This window comes from Equus asinus, chromosome 1, assembly GCF_041296235.1.
Source record: "Equus asinus isolate D_3611 breed Donkey chromosome 1, EquAss-T2T_v2, whole genome shotgun sequence".
NCBI classification, from domain to species: Eukaryota; Metazoa; Chordata; class Mammalia; order Perissodactyla; family Equidae; genus Equus; species Equus asinus.
The window spans coordinates 146,527,708-146,549,355 of record NC_091790.1 but is presented as its reverse complement, the minus strand read 5'-3'; the positions used below and the strand labels follow the sequence as shown (position 1 = coordinate 146,549,355).

The 21,648-nt window shown below is 36.3% G+C and overlaps 1 protein-coding gene across 6 annotated transcripts in view; it reads left to right on the top strand.

The window, feature by feature from the left end:
• The window catches only part of DGKB (diacylglycerol kinase beta), a 685,277-nt gene extending 666,989 nt beyond the window's left edge, over positions 1–18,288 (top strand). For all 6 annotated transcript variants that reach the window (XM_044766591.2, XM_070509328.1, XM_070509320.1 and 3 more), the window contains one exon: positions 14,501–18,288. In XM_044766591.2, coding sequence (XP_044622526.1) covers positions 14,501–14,608 — 108 coding nt within the window. In that variant the 3' untranslated portion in view covers positions 14,609–18,288. The remainder of the gene's footprint in view (positions 1–14,500) is intronic.
• Positions 18,289–21,648: the final 3,360 nt, after the last annotated feature.

Here is a 21,648-nt window from a genome sequence, read left to right as displayed (position 1 = left end):
ATCATACAGGAAAAAAAAATTTAAACTCATTTATTTTATGATGGGACAAAAATTGACATCTTTTTGAGTTTTGGCCAAAGTGTTACAGAAAATGTAGCGTGGCTTTTATTGTTTTCCCATGATCATTTACAGATAAACTCATTTTGGTAAAGGACATCATTTCACCACAATATTTACACATCTTTAATAATTATCTGAAAAGAAAATTATATTAAAACTCATCCAGAATAAAACAGCACTGTGAAAGTTATCTGCAAGTTTACCCAACTCTTGAAACTCCCAAGGCCCTTGCTTTAAATTGATTAAATACTATTAAATAATATTTAATGCACCAGGTTGATTTCCTGGAAATTAGTCTTGTTTTGAAAATTTGATAAGAATATAATTTTCTCATTAAAAGTTATACAGCTATTGTAACTTGACACCGATTTTGTAGACGCACCATTTTTAAGGGATCTTAAGCTGCTCTAATGGCTTACTTTAGAAGAGGGAAAAAGCCAACAAGGGAACATTTGTATTTTTAGTGATGAAAGAAAAGAGTAATCCATAAATTATCGGTAGGAAATGCTTAACAGGTAAGTGTAGATAATGAATATTCTCCTGATGTGCCTAGAAATTGCACTTGCCTAATATTTAAATACAGAATAAGGATAAGTCTTAAAGAAGGAAATACCACTGTTTCTTATTTAATGAGTCTAAATGTGGAAATTTGGAGGAGTAGAAAATTAACAATCTTCTGCCATCTTGACACGTATTAGAATAAGCAGACTTCTGTTCTGGTGGGTGTTTTTTAAGGCATAGTGGTAGTGAGACTCCAAAAGCAGTTAAATAAAACATAAACGGAAAGCATCCTTTTACCTAGGACTTCACTGGTAAATGCTTTTGCATAAATTTATATTTCTAAAGCTTTTATTTTTTTCAAAGACTGGCACATTAGTGTTTAGTTGGGCATTATTTTGTGTGTTCCCCTGTTACTTATGCATTAATTAGTTTTGTTTACCTGTGCATAATTTTTCCTAATTTCACAACAGTTGTTGTTTTTGTAATTGACAATGCAATTTACTGCATGTGTGCTTTCTGCCCCCCGAATGAGAATGTTAAGGTGTAAAGCACCGATCTCTTCATTTCAGATTGTTAAAAAAAAGGATTGGTTGTGACTAATTCCCAATTAATTTGCAGTGGTTACGGGGAACAGAACAATTGCACCTACTAATTAAAAATTAAAATATTCCAAAGTGTCATCTTTAGGTGTCTGTGGAATATATAATTTCCATTTTGGTTCATTGCTGGGTCTGTAACACCCAAGAGTTTGACAGCTCTATTAATTTAAAGTCTCAGTAATACCTATTAGTGCAAAACATGAAAAAAAATGCCATTAATCATTTATTTTAATTTTGCAGATCTGTCATTTTCTCAGTGTGTTTTAAAATTATGATGACACCATAATGTGCACAAATCGACCTGGATGAAGGGGAAACAGATCACACTACTTAGGAAACACACTGAAGTACATTATTAGAGCTTAATTAATGCCAAACTGATTAAATTTGATTGCATTTTACACAAAAGTATTTTAAAGAATTTTTTCTTACTATATTATACTTAAAAAGTTGTCTCAAACATGCTATGTTTATGATTAGACTTATCTTTGTATACTTCTTCTGTTTACTATATTCTACTTAAATACTGTGAAATAAACCTAAATGGCTCCTTTAGTCTCTATTTTGAAACCTGAAATAATCTAGTCATTAGTTTCAAGTTATAAAAGTTCATTTCATTTTAGGTAAAGGATAACAGTGTCTCATCTTCATATTCTTGATAGGAACTCCTAACCCAAATTGACACAATATCCAAAAACGTGAAAGGGCAAAAAGTGAAATGAGAAATATACCAAGTATGTAACATACCTTATGCGTTTATATTGATGTGGTCCAGGACTGTTAAACATTCTAAAAGTGATAAAATTGTATGTACTTAACAGAATTTTGTCGTTAGTTTTCAAGAGCACCAATATTTATTTTATTTATAGTCACACCTGGTTCAAAACTGAATATGTTTCTCTAGAATGGGTAGTTAGTTATCTACCCATTTGATTTGATTCTTTTCCTTCCAGAGCAGTTAGAGGTCTCTTTGCTGGGGATAACAAACTATAAAGTCAAAAAGCTGGAGCCTGACTTTCCTCCCACATTTGCCTTGTGGTCATACCTTATCTACCTCTTCATTTCCTCTGATTTCATGTATTAAAATTAGAAAATGTGGCTAACATATTCTAAGCTTTTCCTCAAAAGGCCACAAACTGTATTGTCAAAGGTTTTACAGAGTAAGCCTTCTTGTCCACTAACAGAAAACAGGGTCCAGTGTCTCATAGAGATATTCCCAGGATGGGTTACTAATTTCAAATAAAAACTCAAATTAAAAAAATTCTTAATAAAAATGCATTGAATAGAATTTAATAATTTATTGTTTTTATTTCCTGTTCTGAATATTATATGAATATTCAGGACATAGTTGCATATGTTTCATTTGAGGAGACAAAAAATTTAAAGAATTTTAGCATATTATATTGTTTTATCTACATGAGAATCCCATGGGGTGAACAAAATAGATATTATTAAACATGATTTTCAAATCAATAAATAAAAATTAAGAAGAGAATACAACTATTTCATCCAAGCCAAGAACATCAGTGATTCATTTCTTCATTCCTTCCCCAAATGTTTATTGAATTCCTTCTTTATGAAGATGCTGACATTTTGTCCTAGAGTATTATAGTGGAGAGAAAGCAAAACAGGAAAGAAAATGATCTCCTAACTCAGTGGAAGTATACATTAGTCAAAGGGTCACACAAATATAAAATTTCAATAATTATATAAGGTCTGTGAATGAAAGGTTTATGATGCTATAACTGTTATACTATGTACTGTGCTACTATGGTACTATGACAGGGTATAATAGAGGGATTTGAACTTGTCAGAGGAGATCTAAGAAGACTTTCAAAGGAACTCAAAATAGACCTGAGAACTAAAGGATGAGGAGCATATACCTAGGCATACAGGAAGAGGAGAGTGTCCTATGCAGAGGGAACAGCACCGGGTGGGAGGGAGCATCATGTGTATAGGGATCTGAGAGATGACGTGATAGATGTGGAACAGAAGGAAGAGAGGTGTGGGGTAAGGTGGATGATTCAGTAGGAATCAGAGCTGCAGGACCTTGAAGCTCACAGGAAGGATTTTTAACTATAGTTTAAGAGTCATGTGGAACCAAAGAGAGTTTAACCAGAAGAGAGATGTGATCAAATTTGCATGGTGGTAAGATCGTTCTGGGTAGGGAATGGATTGGAAGGGAAGACAATAATGAGTTAGGAGACTTCTGCAATTGTTCAGGCCTTAGAGTGGTGATAGTAGAAAGACAAAAAAAAAGTCAAGAGATACAGAAAATGTTTGAGGGATAAAACTGATCAGACTTAGTAATAGATTGGTTATGAGCAGTAAGGAGAAGGTGCCAAGGATGACCCAGATTTCTACCTTAAACAACTGAATAAATGATGGAACAACTCCGTGAAATAGGAGAATCTGGAAAATAATCAGGTTACTTCCTCTTTACTCCAATTTAATTCAACTAAATTATTCTGCCTAATCAATGTTCTAGGTACTTTGTCAGGAATGTCAATTATCATTATACCATGTTGGCAATTTTTTATGGGTACCATGTCAAAATGTTTACTGGATTAGCATGAAATAGTTTAACATTGATGAGAAAGTCTTTCAGATCAGTGCCATGGTGTTCCAAATAGCCAAGGGTATACCTGAGTCTAGGAACTGGGTCATTAAAGAAGTTTCCTCTCACAATATAATAGTATAAGTTTGTTGGTTTCCCTGGGTTTAAAAAAACCCCATACTTTCTGTGTGTTAGTAAATGTCCCACATAGATTTTTTTCTAGTCTTTCCTTTGGGTAGAGGGGGAGTCTGGCATGTAACTGGAATCCTACCAGGTGGTTCTGGTCTCCTCAGAGAGAAGGCAGATAGCGATAATATCCCATCTCCCAATGTCACCCAAGGAATCCAGAAAACCTTTTTCTCTCAACTAGGAAGGGAGTTAGCAAAATGTGCTTTCCACTGAACTAAACATAATTACACTAAAAATAATAGGTAACATTTATTAAGCACATATACGATATGCATAGCCTCACTTGGTACTTGCAATGGTCCTATAAAGCAAGTGTATTATTATTCCTTTAACAAATAGACACCAAGGCCCAAAAGTGTGAGGTCTTTTGGCCAGTGGCCAAACTGGGACTCAAACCCTTGCTTAGTGACTCTAATCCATGATCTTCACTGCTATGCTATGTGAAAAGACCACACAAGAAAGAATATATAAAATATTATTCATTAAGAAAGGTAGAATCACAAGTTATGAATATTGTGAATATTCTCTGGTTGTAGTCTGGAGGGAATTATTTGTTGCATTGTTTTGTTTTTATTTTTTTCGTCTGACCAAAATTTTGGAGAGCCCCCAGGAAAAGAAGAACAGTTACTGGGTTAAACTTGTGGGTATAATTTCTCTGTAGAGACATGGAAATTATAAAAAAGATTTTAAAAAATTTCTTTGACCTTTCCTGGCAACCAACTTACAACCATAAAATATTTTGGAAGGGAGAACCAAATTTATATCTTAAAAGAGATTTCAAATCCAGGAGTGAATATTTCCCCTATAATGTGGCCAAATAGCCCATCACTTTCAGGGAAAAGTTTCTCTTTCCTCATTACCATACATATTTAAAATTCCTGTGAATTTCATCGGCAAGTAAACCTCCTAAACCCATTTTTTAAAGATTTTATTATAAATCTTCACAATGATTTCTCTGAATTTAATCAAATTCAAATTCAACATCAAATCCTTTAACATTAAACTTGGAAATTACTAACATTTCAGAAAATAATGGCTAGAATCATAAAGTAGCTGGCAAAGGGATTTTGAAAATTGTTATGTTTCATTGCTTTGCTTTTTGGCAGTTATGGACCTAAAAAATTTAGCATGCTCTTTATTCCCACTGTCATATGGCTCAGCTATATGCATGAATTCAAAATGGTTTCCATTATTGGAAGGAGACAATCTTATTCCAGAATCAAGCTAGGTAACTTTTAATCTTCCAGATAGTTGCTAAATTAAGCTCTCTCCACAGATATTCTATGGCATTTATTTTGCTCTGAACACCCCATTCATTTTTAAAGTAGCTGAATAAATCCAGTGATAATAAACTCTTAAAGAGATGAAGCAAGGGAAGAAAATTTTGGCTAGATACAGGAGAATATTTAAAAAGCAAAATGCTACCTGCTGAGGTACTTTCTAAGAACCACAATATTATTAGGCTTACCCTGGTGCAAAGCAGTAAAGAGATTATGCATTTAAGCCAAATTTGATCAGGAGATACATTAACAAAATTGGGAAAGTTAGTGTATATTCTAATTCAGAATTTTCACAGAATAAATTCTGAACGGTGGCACTCAATATAGTAAAGATATGCCATATGAAATTATTTCCACTTTTATGCATCTTTTAGCTATTGACCCATTAAATCATAATTTTAAATTAAGATCCCTTTCTTTCACCTTATGCCTCATAATTCTAGATGTTATTTTCAGTATTTGACTGTAATTACATCAGGGGTCAGCAATTTATGGCCTTTGGGACAAATCTGGACAGCTGCCTGTTTTTGCATAGCAGAAGAGTTAAGAATGGTTTTTTACATTTTTAAATGGTTGAAAAAAGCAAAAGAAAACTAATATTTTGTAGCATTAAAATTACATGAAATTCACATTTTAGTTTCCAGACATAATGTTTTACTGGAACACAGCCACACCCATTTATTTACATAAAGTCTGTGGAGACTTTTGTGCTTTAACAGCAGAGTTGAATAGTTACAGAGACCCCAGAAACCAGAAAGCCTAGGGTATTTACCATCTAGCCCCTCACAGAAAATGCTTGCCAACCCCATGACAAACTGCTTAAATATCCTGCAATATGTAACTTTCAAACATAATGATTTTCAGATTTAGAATTAGTATAAACAATATAGGAGCTTACATTACTTATATGTATACCATTGTGACAAATTGAGGCATGCCCAGCCTGGATACATGCAGTTTGAAGGTCTCACCCTCATTAACAGAAGAGGAATAGGCCACATTGAGGCTTGAATGGAAATGTTTATACGATGCTCCTTCTTTCCGGTTTTTCATCTACCTCTCTGGCTGTGTGTACTCAAATTTCTTCATAGGATATCGTTCTCTTGCTTCACCCTTAAATGTCGGTGTTTCTCAGTTACCCAGTCTAGTATCTGACATTTGCTTCTTTTCTTTTTTGAGGAAGATTAGCCCTGAGCTAACATCTGCCGCCAATCCTCCTCTTTTTCCTGAGGGAGACTGGCCCTGAGCTAAGATCTATGCCCATCTTCCTCTGTTTTATGTGGGACGCCTGCCACAGCACGGCTTGACAAGTGGTGCGTAGGTCCGCACGCCAGATGTGAACCAGCAAACCCTGGGCCGCTGAAGCAGAACATGTGAACTTAGCTGCTGCACCACTGGACTGGCCCCTGACATTCGCTTCTAATATCTGATATTAATATCGTAATCTCTTCTCAATGGGTGATGTTATTATAGGCTCATCACACCCAAATCTACATATCCAAATGACACTGAACATTTCCTTCAGAATATCACACTCCACACTGAGTTCGCCAACTTCCTAGTTTCCACTCCTGCCCAAAATGCATCTCTTTCTATAAAAAGCATCATCACACACATAGCAAACAAAGCTAAAAGCCTGAAAGTCATTCTAGAATCTTTCCCTTTTCCGATACTCCACACATCCAATTAACTATCGTGTCCTATAGATTGTGCCTCCTTGATATCTCTCAACTCTGCCTCCTACTCCATTCCCACTGCCACTGCTGGAACTAAAGTCCTTTTAACATCTTTTCTAGATTATTACACTAAGCTCCCATCTGATCTCCCTGAATTTGGTATGGCACCCAGCTCCTGGATCATGGATATGCTTTCAGAGTGATGTTGCTTTTTCATTTTTGTGGAAGATTAGCCCTGAGCTAACATCTGCCACCAATCCTCCTCTTTTTGCTGAGGAAGACTGGCCCTCAGCTAACATCTGTGCCCATCTTCCTCTACTTTATATGTGAGACACCTGCCACAGCACAGCTTGATTAGCAGTGCATAGGTCCTCACCCAGGATCCAAACCAGTGAACCCCAGGCTGCCGAAGTGGAACCTGTGAACTTAACTGCTGTGCCAACACGAAAGCTTGGGTTTAATTATGACCTACCCTTCCACCATGACCTGAATGGCATTGTTGTGTGCTCCCATTGTATCCTGAGAATATCACTGGAGCACACTGTATATCACATTCCACTACTGCGTATGTTATCATCATTAAACTATAAGCACCTCAATGATGTTTAAAAAATGTCTATTCAACTTGGAATGCCTAGCACTAAACTGAAGTAAGCTGGTACCTAGTAGATTAACAACAAAGCTAATTAAAGCTGAGTGAAATAGGTTATTTGGTTCCCTTAATATTAGTTCTCAGCCACATGTTTTGGGGGTGAGTATAAGAAGGTGCTGGTCAGTCAGTCAGTCAACAGATTCTTATTGGCCTTACCCCTTAGGAAGAGAAGTAAAATGACAAAGAGACCAGGGCTTCTCAAATTTAAACGTAAATATGAATCACCTGGAGATCTTGTTACGAAGCAGAATCTGAGTCAGAAGGTCTGGGGTGGGACAGGGCAGTCTACTTTTCTAACAACAATATCTGTGCTCCTGGTTTGTGGACCACTTTTGCCCGGCTCCGTGGCCAAGTGGTTAAGTTCGCGCACTCTGCTGCGGCAGCCCAGGGTTCGGATCCTGGGCGTGGACATGGCACTGCTCGTCAGGCCACACTGAGGTGGCGTCCCACATGCCACAACTAGAAGGACATGCAACTAAGATATACAACTATGTACTGGGGGGTTTGGGGAGATAAATCAGAAAAAAAAAAAGATTGGCAACAGATGTTAGCTCAGGTGCCAGTCTTTAAAAAAAACACTGGAGTATAAGACAATTACCTGCAGAGGGATTTTTTAGAAATCATTTAACGTTTGTTCCAAAATAATATATGCACATTGAAAAAACCAGAATGTATAGACTTTCAAGAAAAATAGCCAGCCTCTGTGCCATCACTTCTGTGTCACCAGGGCTGCTCTTCGAATTCTTTGGCTGTCTTCTGATCATTTACTCCGTATCTGTAAACAATACACTTGGCTGCTGGTTTTTGACCTATTAGTTTTGGGTATGACTTCATGCTCCAGAAAAGCGATTTTTAACACTCTTCTAGTACTCTATTTAATTCTCTTACTTAGCAGTGAGAGTTAATACGTACTGAGTGATTTTTATGTGCCAGGTAACATTCTAAGCATTTTGTGTGCATTGATTCATTTAGTACTTACAAGAACCCAATGAAGCAGATCCTATATTAAAATCTCTTTCATATCGGTGAAGGAAATGAGTCACAGTCACTTTCCCAAAGTCCCTAGACAGGAAGTGATGGACCCAGGCACTTTTATTTTTAACCATTATGCTGTTCTGTTTCTGAAAAATTATATAATAATTTTGTTTAAATCAATGTAAAATATACAATCATGGAGACTGACTTATCAACTGTAGAACCCACAATCACATTTTCTTTCCTATAATACTTTAGAATCTTTTTTTTCTCTTTGCAAAGTCATCATTACAATAGTTCTCATTTTCTTCAAAGCTCTAACACATCAATTTATCTGTTATCCCCACTCCCCTTCTTTGAATGGCAGAAGCCCTTTCCTACAGGTTTCTGTCTAGGTTTCTTGCAAATCTATTATCCTGGGTCTCAGTTGTCATTGTTGTTGTTTTTCATAGACTTTATTTTTCAGAGCACTTTTAAGTTCACAGTAAAATTGAGGGGAAGGTACAGAGATTTCCCACGTACCCTCTGCCCCTACACATGCATTGCCTCCCCATTATCGCCACCCCCACCAGAGTGGTAATTTGATACAATCAGTGAACCTATGTTGACGCATCATAATCACCCAAAGTCCATAGTTTACGTTTGGGATCACTCTTGGTGTTGTACACTCTGTAGGTTTGGACAGATGTATAATGACATGCATCCACCTTTATACTATCATAGAGAGCAGTTTCACGGCCCTAAAAATTCTCCGTGATCTGCCTATTCATCCCACCCCCTCTAACTTCTGGCAACCACTGATCTTTTTATTGTCTCTGTAGTTTTGCCTTTACCAGAATGTCATATAGTTAGCATCATACAGTACATAGCCTTTCCAAATTGGCTTCCTGCACTTAAAAATGTGCGTTTAAGATTCTTCCGTGTCTTTTCATGGCTTGAAAGCTCATTTCTTTTTAGCACTGAATAATATTCCATTGTCTGGATGTACCATAGTTTATTTATCCATTCATCTACTGAAGGACATCTTGGTTGCTTCCAAATTTTGGCAATTATGAATAAAGCTGTTATAAACTTCTGTGTACAGGTTTTTGTGCAGTCATCAATTTTCAACTCCTTGGGATAAAGACCAAGGAGTATGATTGCTGGATCACATGGTAAGAGTATGTTTAGTTTTTTAAAAAAGCACCAAACTGTCTTCCAAAGTGGCTGTACCATTTTTGCATTCACACCAACAATGTATGAGACTCCCCGTTGTTCCACATCCTCTCTAGCATCTCCTGTTGTCAATATGATCCTATGTTTCCTGAATCTTTCTTAGTCCACTCACTTGTTTTGCTGAAGAACACCCTCAAATATGTTTCAAAGGGATATAAAAGGTAAATTCTCTAGATCATTTTATGACTGAAAATGTCTTCTTGCTCCCCTTGCATTTAATCAATACACTGACTAACGATAGAATTCTGTGATAAAATTAACTTTTCCTCTTGGGTTTGAAGGTGTTTCTCCATTGTCTTCTAGCACTAAAGTTTTTGAGAAAGTCTGATGCCATGCTGATTTTGATTTTTCTGTAAGTGACCTGTTTTTCCTCTCAGTGGACATTTAGAATCTTCTTTTTATCCGTGTGCTTTGACATTTCACAATAATGTGCCACTTGAGCTGGGTAGGACAAGGATCAAAATGTGATTGGCAGAAAAGGGAGGGAAGGTTCTAAAGGGCAATCGCTGGAACAAAGGTGCAGAGGTGGGCGTTAACACGGGGTGCTTAGGAGAGCTGAGAGGCAGCTCGCAAACCTAGCTCTTGCACTTACCAGCCTGAGTGGTGGAATGCCGGTTACGGAACCTGTCTAAGTTCTTGTCTTATATCATAAAATAAGGATGCTGACACCTACCTCCCAGGCTTGATGGAATGATAAAACCAGGTAATGTAATAATAAAATTGTGAAAAAAATTATTCTTTTGGTAGCAGGTATGAGAACTCCTTGAAGGGAATGGATCCGTTTCTGTTTTAATCTTATCAGAATATTGTGACAAGCCCTTAGATGGGCAATGTGGCCTTCAGGGACGAATTATAAAGGGTGGTAGGAACATTTGACACTGAGGAACAGTGAACTAGGAAAGAAAGTACCAATGAGTTGGGTCAAACCTGCCTGGAGAACCAGTCAGGGGAGAGCCTCCTCTCTTCCCTCGATTTTAGTAGGGCTAAGGAAAGTCTGGAGGGAAGACAAATGTCTAATGGCAATAGACACTGTTCACTGTCTGCCATAAGACATAAATCCCCTCTCTATCCCTTTTATGAAATCATACTGCAATTCTACACTCTGCAATAAAAAATGTTTTTACGAGAGTAGACTTTTGTTGAGGGCAACTCAAAGAGATGGATGAAACAGGTAGCATTTGAGTAACGTGTATAAAGTGCTTAGCATAATGCTCTGCACACGGTAAAAGCCAAATTTTGTTATTTTTAATTCCTGTTATTCTTGGTATTACAATTATGAGGTGGAGCTATCATACTATGCAACTCTGACAATGTGATAGAAACAAGAAAACTGTGTCTTGTAATCCTTGATCTGATTTCTGTGTGTGCATCTTTATTTCATACTGAATAATTGTAAAACTGAAACTGAAATCAAGTTTTTTCTCATTTATGTTTTTAGATGTGTCCAATCTTAATGTGAAATAGAAAGATAGAAGTAGAAAGAGTTATGGGACAGTAGAAGTGCCTGTCTTCTGCCACGGTTACTTTCCAAAGGAGCGTGGGATACATAGAAATGAAGAGTATCAAAATAGGAGGTCTCCATTCTATTCCTGACATTATTTATCTTGCGCTTTTTAAGCAGGTTTTTCTGCTTTCATGCAGCCATTCCAGCTTCTAGGAGCCCCATCACCATTGCTTATGATCGCCCACCATTCTCTCTCAATTCTAATCTCAGATTCTCTTCCAAACTAAACAAAATCAAGTTGCAAAATGCCTTGCTCATAGCTGGTGCTCAATAAATATTTCATGTATTGAGGAACACCTAAAAAGTAACTATGGAAACAGTCAAAGAGAGCCTAATGTTTGGTTCATATCTTCAAATTGCTGAAACTTAATACATTCTAAATTCTTTAGGGATAAAATCTGCTCCTTACTCATTGGTTTTCTAGTCGATAGCAGGTTCTCAAAGAAATAAAAATACAAGAGCATGGAATGTATACAAAACAGGCATCTGAGTCATTATTCCAGGTCTAGTGAGGGCTCCTTACCCAGGTTTCCCACAATCTGAGTCTGAAGTTGCACTTAAGTCTCTACAACTTTCTGAAGCCCACACCTGGACTTTGTGTGACTACAACACCAACAATTCACCTGGACTGGAATTATTCTCGTCCTTAATGGAGTAGTTTTTGCTTATGCTCAAATATACAAAGTCATGTAATTATCCAATGAGATAATGTATGCAGAAAGCCAGGATACGTCATAGACATTTCCTGAATGCTAGTTTCCTCCAACTTACCTCCCCTCGGAGGAAAACACAGTCAATTGTTTTTCATTTCCATAAACAACAGATAAAAAAGATGTAGATTTAATTTTTTACATAAATAGTGGTAGATCCAAGAAAGAGTTGTGTACTCTGAACATAGGAGTAATTAAACAACCAAGAAGAGATATTGTAGATAATTTTTCAAGTAGAACTGGCCGTTATCCTGCTTAGAAATTGAAAACCAGAATTCTGTATTAGTCAGTAGCACGGACTAAGAGTCCCATTGTGTCAAGAGCACTGAATGAGACACTGTGCTATTTTTTTGAAGGAATAACGTGATTTCTTTCAAAAAAGGATCGCCAACGTAAAGATAGCCAAGAGCAAACAAAATTCAAATACCTAAAAAAGCCAAGACCAAACAAAATCTCATACACAATAATTTGTGGTATTTTGGCTATGCTTTGTCATAAATTGATGGTAACCTTATATAAGTGTCTAGAACAATATATTTCTTCCAATGTCTTAACAACAATAATTTGTAATAATGACCTTATTTTGCAAAATTTTGTAATACTATTGTACCCTCTAACAGATTTGGTCCAGCAACTGTGAATCAGAAATGTATACTTTCTTTCTTTAGCTGCTAATGTCCTGTTTGAATCTAAGGTTATCATACAAGTAATATGTGATAACTGCTTCCCCAGGTACTCATTTTAAAGTGAAATTTTTGTGTAAAGAGATTCCTTTTCACTTTCAGCATTAAAACAAATGGTGCCTTTCTGCTTAGCCTCCTATTTCAGCATCTGTAACACTGTTGAATGTACTTGTTAAATTTCTCTTTCCTACTTGACTATAATTTCTTGGGGACGGAGATTGTGCATTATCTATTTATTAAAAGTTCCTGGTATGGTGTCTGAAGCATAGTAGGGGCTCAATAAACTTCGTGACATGAATAAATGATGTTGTGTTAGGTCCTGTACAAAGCTAGGATTCAGAGGAGCTCAAAGATCACTGGCATAAGGTACAGTGTAATCTAAAACCGAATTAAGGAGAAAATCTGGTGGACATCTTTTTCAGTCTACATAGATAGATGCACTCTGGCATCTTAACTGGCTATCAGTTCCTCAATTTGAAGTAACAAAAATAAAATAAAATAAAAATCATATACCTAGCAAGTTGGGGCTGGTCTAGCCTAGTGGCCTTTTACAGGTGCAATTTATTTTTACAGTAAAGAGAACACTGACTCTTCCAAGAATAACCTGATTCCAACAGAGTTGAATAAAGTTGTTCATTTTTCCAGATTTTTGACATACTTCTGTCTTTCTAGACTGTGAAGTAAATCTCCATTTCCCAAAAGCCCCAGTGCCAATTTTAATGATCCCGTCCACGTGACATACATTTTTTTTTTGTTTCATTGCTATTAGTGAATGACAAGTGAAGGATATTCATTTTAACTTGAAAATGTCAGGTATGCACTTTAAGAGATATATTCTTGCAGCTTTTAATGAGGTGGTGTTTCTTTTTGAAAGAAATACTCATCTCTGATGCGAGTGCTGTGCAGGTGACAACTGATATTTAATAAGCGATGGTTCTTGTGTTAGTCTCAGTTCTCCAAAGAAAATGTCTCAGATTGCTTTTGAAAAACTCTTAGCGTCACTAGCCCAAAGGCAAGATGTGACCTTTTTATTACATAATGAGAATCATTTATTATCCTACAATGTATCTTAAAGTCACAGACAAAATGCCACTTTGATAATTGCTTTCAATTAGCTTTGAGCATAGCATATATTCATAAAATGTCTTCTCTAATTTAGACTTGAATTAGAGAAAATTGCAGACATAATCTACTTTAAGGTTGTCTCATTTAAGGTGATTCGTAGTTTTATATCAAAGAAATCAAAACGAGTAGCTTTAGAACAGTCTCTCAAAGTGTTTTAACCAGGCTTTTCAATATTTGATTCTATTCTATTACCAATTAATTAACAAATTAGAACGCCAGTTCATCATTGCTGACCTTTTATGCACGTTAACTTTTGACTTTCATTCCTAATGATTGTTTTGAAATTAAACCTTGCAGATCGTGTGGAAAGAGAGAAACAATCTGATTAGCAAGATAAATAAGGCTTGCCTTGACACCAAGTACATCTTCACATTGGGCTATAACTGGGACTCTTGAATCCTATGATGGCGCATCTTTTCCTGCCTTAAGTAAATAATATGTAGCTAATGGTCAATAAATTGTACTAGATAATCATGTAGCCTAAACTAGGAGTTTTGGGGTGTTACAAGTGAGCTTAGAAGTAACATGATATTTAAAATATGATTTCAGTTCATTTTTATTTTTTGTTAGTACCCTGAGCATTAGAATATGGTTTAAATGCAAATCTTTATCTCCTTTAAAAAATATTTTTGAAATCATAGAAACTCTGTAACTACCTTTTACACTTGGGGTGTTTCAGTAGCTCATGAAATATTAGTACCTTAACAGAAATTCTCAGAACTTGGTGTTATATCTGTAGATTACTCTCTTTCTCTCTCTTTTTTTTTATCGTAGATAAAAATTACACACAAGAACCAAGCCCCAATGCTGATGGGCCCTCCTCCAAAAACTGGGTTGTTCTGCTCCCTCGTCAAAAGAACAAGAAACCGAAGCAAGGAATAACCCTGTATCATTTCATTCTTAGAGGTCTAATTAGCAAAATTGGGCCATGGAACACTGATGCTGGAAATCTTTGAACCATTTCAAGTCTCCTGTTCATGCAAAATCATGGAATTGGTTTAACAGTTTTTGTTACTGAGCTAATGTAAAATTCAGCTATTAGAAAATTTATTGTCTCAGTTTTTATAGGCATCTTTGCATGAAGAAAGCAGAAGTTTACATGAAGTGATACTGCATATTTTTGTTGCATGCATTCCCATAGATTTTTATGTCTCCCACCCACTCCTCTCCCAACTTCCATTTACTAACCTCTATGAAAAACCTGTGAAACATAAAAAAGGAAGTACCACGGGAAATATGATTCTCAGTGTGGTTCCAATTATTAATAAGCAGTAATCAGTAATGCTACAATGATCATAATCACAGATTGCTATACTTTTCCCTTTTAGAATAAAACAGTGTATTGATGATCTTTAACCTATGACTTCAGGAGAAACTTTTAACTGAAAGATTTTATTAAATAGTTGTCTATGATACCTTGCTGTACCTAAATAGGTTTTCTTTGACGTCTTAATGCTGCTGAGTGGAATTTAAAATATCAGGTATAAAGTTTTCTTGTGCTGAAAAATAGAAAGTGGTTTTGATTTTGTTTAGTTTGTTTTTAATTCCAGAAATAAGTGAAAACATGTTACTTGGCAGTCAAGTGTGGTAATATGACAAGCCTTATGCCTTTCTGCATGTGAATCTACAAGAAAATTCATAACCACACCAGTAACCAAATATTGATGTTTTAAACTATGTGCCTAATAAACTGTGTTTCCCACCAAAGATTCAGGAAAAGATGCTTGAGAGAAATGGGTTAATGCACAATTAATTAAACATTGTGGAGAATATTTATAGTCTTATGTTTAATTTTGTGATGACCAAAACTCTGGAAAAAAGTGAATTACCCATTAATTCTAATTAAAATTCTCACTTTCACAGACAATAGGCCATACAACACAGTTAAAGCTCAATAGCTGATTTCTTGCTTTTTTTTGTCGTTTATGAGTATAGATGTCTGTAATTTTTAATGGATCAGTTAAGTACACTTGAGAAAGTAAATGATTGTATCAGTTCCTTTCTAGTATAAATTGCTACCTGTAATAATATTGAGCTCATTGAAGCAAATCATGCATGCAATTAGGAACGCCCCAACTCTAGTCCCATCTCTGTGACATTTCAAATGTTTATTTGGAAATAATGACCTGGGTCATTGTTTAAGGTGTTCATGGCATGGTTGGATTCTCTGATTGTTTAAAAAATTATGGACTAGTGTTTGCTTAGTGTTTCATTAAACCTATGGTATAAAATGAAATGCTACTCCCAGCAGTTTTGGTATTGTTCGTTCTTATTGACCTGCATCTCATCATTGCATGTTTTATGTTTTCAAACATGCCATAAGGAAAGCAAGTGCTTGAAATGCATGATTTATTAGTTTCTCTCTCCACTCTGCATTAAAGTACTAATGATTTATCAGTTCTCTTTTTCTATTGATTCATTCATCTTTGAATAACAAATAGCATCTAGTGATTCTGTTGAACGCAATCCTGTGCATGGATTTATGGATTTCAAGCGAAATTGCTGTAATTTTTGTTCTTTGGTTTGAAAACTCAACTGAATGCTGTTATATCAAATAGCTACTCTCAAGCAATGTGCTATAATGGAAGATTATGTATAAAGCATATTCTTTTAGTGTCCCAGGAAAGTTGGATGGTAAATATCAATCAACAGTAAGTTTAATTGCCTTGAAAATAAAAGCTTTTGAATAAAATTAAGACATAATTTAGCATTCCCAGGAAAATTATCATTACAATTGCAAACGCAGCACAGCAATCACTTGCCCTAGTATAAAAGAAAAAAAACTTATTTGGCGGAGCAGTAATCTAGACCAAAGGAAAGCTCAAAACACTAACAAATGCATTACTGACATAATGTTATATAACACACACATTGATTTTGTGTGTCTATGGTTACAGGTAATAAATATTTTCACATAAATTGACAAAATTTTCTACAATGCGCAGACAGGCTCTGTGTCAAAAACATATTCTGAAGCCACAAATTATTTTATGTTCAGTACAACATACAATTATTTCTTGGCTACCTTTTATAGTATATCGTGAAGGCAGGAAGAGTTTGTGAATCATTCTTAGCAATCTGTGCCCTGGAAAGCTGTTGAATAGACAGTGGGATGAGGCAAATCAAAGAACCTGCCTATAAGGCTTTAATAATTGAAATCGTGGGATGCTGCTTTACTCAATGTAGCTGTGTAACTATAATTAGTGATAATCTTAGTTACATTTTTCAGTCAGTGCGATTCATTGGTACCATAATAAATGTTCAAATAAAAGTCAAATTTCACTTTCCCCAACTCAGTTTCTAAAGATACTGATGTGCTTGCCCGTCAAGTACGTGACTCCTGGGGTTTGGAAAGTAGTTTTTAAAAACGTACTTTGATGGTTTTGAAATCAGAGAAGATATTCTACTCACTTTTATGACAGCTTCAAGTGGAGAATATATATTTTAAGGAAAATTCTAAACTGAAGGTTCTATGGTATATTAAAATATTGAATAATGAATGTTAGCTTTACAAGATGGAAATTTTTCTTATACGTGTGTGGGTGAGTGTTTGAGTTGTTGACTCAATCTCTTTTAAATATAGTAGACATAGCAGTGTAAAGTTTTAAGTGGATGAAGCTCCTATGTAAAAATTAACTGGGTTTGCAGGGGTCAAAGGAAAAGGGGAAAAGAGAAATGCACTTTGCTAAACATTGCCATACCCTGAGTTGATAAACAGAGAGAGATTCCAGAATAAACCTGGATATCCATGCTTCTAATAGGAATGGAGGTGTCTATGAAGAACCAGAAATTTTAAAGGATATAAATGTATTTTTCCACTGACATATGCATACCGTGTGCATTTGCTGCAAAAAGTACTGGTCAATTTATTGTGGAAGAAAGGAGATACCTCGTAGAAAGTGAATAAAATAAAATGTTAAAACAGTTTTCATTTTAAACCGGTTATGTGATTACAGCCAGAATAAAGCAAAAGGCTCAGATGTTTACAGTAGTTGACCGCAGGAAGAAATTTAAATCCAATGAGAATCAATGAATCACATATATTTCCAGATTTTCTTCTTTTTTCCTCTTTCAGGGGGATGGAAAGCAATTGCAAGTTTTTAGGAAAAATCTGTTTTGAACCTCAGACTGTGTTCTACTTGAATGAGACAAAATTCTTACATGGCTCCATTCCCTTCTGTGTCAGTCTGTTGTTTATAAAAAAGAAAATGTACTTTTCATGGCACATATAACCCTCAAAGAATTATTCAAATATAATACTTATATTCCAAATTAAAAGATTAAGCCCTTGTAATATATGTTGAGGATGTAAAATTTAAATAAATAAATAAACAAAAACCTGCAAAAGAGCTTTTATTTTGTGAAAAGAAGGAATCACCCCTTAAATCTCCTATTTAAATTGCATTCTATTTAAATAAAGTTTGAATAAACTCACATTGGAAGGATTCTATACATCTTCATTGTGTTTAAAAACATGGAATTCATTTAATTTCAGTATCAATTATTTTCTCAGAAAGTGTTATTACGGTATCCTGCTTTTTGAAATAAAAATGTTAACCACTCAGTTGTGTCATTTCTTACTGCCATTTTGGCCAGGCTTTGTCCATGAATGAACTCTTCAAGCATTTGTCAGTCCACTGTGGATATTGAGATGCTTAAGTGTGCGTGCTCTGGGGCCAGATCTGAGTACAACTCTTGGATCTGCCGCCTACTCACTATGTGACCTCATGCAAGTTATTCGAGGTCACTGTGCCTCAATTTTCTCAACTCTAAAATCAGAATATGTCTTTAAAAATAAATTAATTAATACATTAAAGAATTCAACCGTGCCTGGCACATACATATTAATAAAGGACAAGAATATACATAGTACAGAAGACCTTATTCTGTTCTGCAAAAATGGTTGACAAATCTACTAGAAAAACAGTTGTCAACTTCAGGTTCAAAATAAATTGTCAGTGTATGTCCAGGTTATTTAGATAGTGTTACACTCTCCTAGCCTAATTCTCCCACAAAGTTATCTGGACATTTGAAGATGTGCAAGAATAACCTCCTACAAACTGTAAATCCAATCAAACACCATTAGACCACGCAGAGAAGCCTGCAGTTGGACAACTCCATAGCAATTTGAGGGTCAAAGTACCATAATGTCATCCTGACACCCATCACCAGAATCCTTGGCCACTGTCCAAAGGCATGCCTCTCTTAGAATCTCCATTAACAACTTCTTAATTATATTCTTCTCTGTGATTCTCCATCCACCACACCCACCACACCTCAAACACAAATTGATGGTATCCAGATTTCATTGTCAACACTCAAACTCTGCGCTGAATGCACATCTTTCCTCTTGCATTCGTTTTAACCCATCTCTCTTTGGAGAACCTCAGGACCTGTAACAGATGATTGGTGCTCATGCCTGTCAGATCCTAAAAGCCTCATGTAATAACACTGCTTTTGACAATCCTCCCCCTCCTCCAGCCAGCCAGTCACCAGGACTCCAAGGACTCCCCTTGTTCCTACTATGCCACCCACCCAGGCCTGGCAGGCCCTAAAGGAGAACCACTGGGAGGAGAGCTAACATCTACCAGCCCATTACACCTCCACAGCTCTCATATATGGGGACCTACCCTCTTTGCTCTGGACAGACCCAGCAGAGGAGTGGGTAGGCCTCACCCTGCCAGGCAGCACTCCCCCAGAGTCACCCTCTCAAGGGCTATGGTAGAAACTGCAGAATCCATGGACTTCCTGGATCTTTGGCTGTGAGAAAGAAGAAGAGAGGATGGAAAAGTAGGTGTGTGGGCAATAATGGGAGGCATTCCATAGCTTGTTGTCTGTGGTATACGGAATTAGGGGTATCCTGTATATCCAACTTTCACTCTCCCTATGAATTACCACTGACTATTTCTCCATCTTTACCTGAATGCCCCACAGACATATTAAAATAAAAGTCTCCAAAATAAAACTCACCTTGCCTCTCAATATCAACCTCTTCCACCTCCTGGAGGACTTGCTCAGTAAATTGCACCAGTACTCATTTGGTCTCTCAAGTCAGAATCCCAGGAAAAGGCTCAACCACTACTTCTTCTAAATTTCCATTCATATCAGTCCCATCCACTCTACCACTTTAATATTTATCAAGTCCATTCCCTACTCATTATCCCTATTGTCTTTGTTCAAATTCTCATTTCCTACCTAGATTACAGTTATAGTTGGGTGGATCCAAGTTCTGTGGGTCCTAAAGCTCATACAATTTAGTGACATCTTACTAAGAAAAAGAATACAAAATTATAAAGCAAAATATTTCTTTAGAGAATTAATTGCCTGTTGCACTTCCATATGTTTTCCTACATTTTTTTGACTGCATCTTTTTTGGTTCTCTCTTTGCAGACAACAGTTTTGCAGTATTTTTCTACAAAGCAAATAGAAAAATAACTCAGTGTTTTCTTAAAGATGGTTGAATAAGTTTTTTAATTGATAGTTTAGAAATTTATTTTGACATCCTAACTCCTGTTGGTAAAGTACCAAGGGTAATTCCTCAAAAGTTCTTTTTCTAGGGGGTGTCTCAGAGAATTCCAGCCCTTTGAGCTCACTAGTCATGGTTTAACTCATTCAGGTCCTCACTGGGCCAGGAGGCCAGGAGGCTAAAGTCAAAATGGCCACAAAGCATGGAGAGGAGCAGCGTCTCTTTGGGTTCCTTGTGCTTGAGGTCAAAATTAGTGCAGATGCTCACCTAGGCTACCCAGAGTGTTGTCTGGTGTCCCATGGATGTGGTGGCCTCCAGAGTGAGGCAGCACTCTGTGACTCTTCCATGTGACTGACCAGGCTGCTGCTTCCTCCTTAATAGTCATCACGTTTTGGAATGGGCCCATGCCAGTAAGATAACTGGAAGATTCAGCTTGAGAACTTCAAGGTAAATCTGCCTTTGCAACCTATAAGAGAGTTGTAAACTTTACTCCCAGCTGCCCATTTTACAGAATATGTTTCAGGGGAAAGTTACTTAAATCTCTCTAAGCTTCAATTTTCTCATCTGTAAAACAGGAATAAATATAGGACCTGTTTCAGGGTTGTTGTGAGGATTACATAGAAACAATTTTCAAAATTATTTTCTTTTAGCAAACATTCAAATCATATTGTTTAGCTGTGGTGGAAATGTAATAATAGTAGTGGTAGTGGTAGCAGCAGTACAATCCTCTTTATCCCCACTTCAATCCTTCCTCCACACTGCCAACTGTATTTTTCTAGAAATAGGTGGTAGCCCTTATCGGATCACCATTTTTAGTATGATAGGAGTCCAAAATCCTCAGGCAAATGAGGGCTTTCATGAGCTGGACGTTGTCAACCTTTCCTACATCTTCTTCCTTCTTATCCCCGTGTGCAAACTTAGCTCCAGCTACACTGCTATACTTGCATCACACCAGACATGCCATGTTCTTGCAGGACTATGCACTTCAGCAAATTTTATACTCATTGGCACATTCCCTTCCTCAAGGATTAGTTCACCACCATTTGGAAGGATTTCTGGGACCACCCTGGTCTAGAATGCACTGGAGTGACTCTTTGGAGAGATGAGTCTCTTTAGTGCTCCTTTAAGACTCTGCTACCTATGATAAAGTTCTTTTACTCTGTATTTTAAGTGGTTACTTGTGTGATTCTCTCATTAAACTGATGAGTTATTTGAAAGCCAGTCCTGGGTTCTATTCACTACTATTCCCATGGGGTTATCCTATATTAGAAATCCAATAATGTTTGATTGAGTAAATAACAAAGAGTCACCAAAACAACTCCCGAGTTACTATAAAATGTATTACTTGCTTCAGAAGAAAGTATATGAAAAGAAAAGAAAAATAAATAGTCTGTATTTGGTAAATTATAAGAAATTGATGTCAGTAGCACAAAAAAAATATTTTATCCCTTATAAA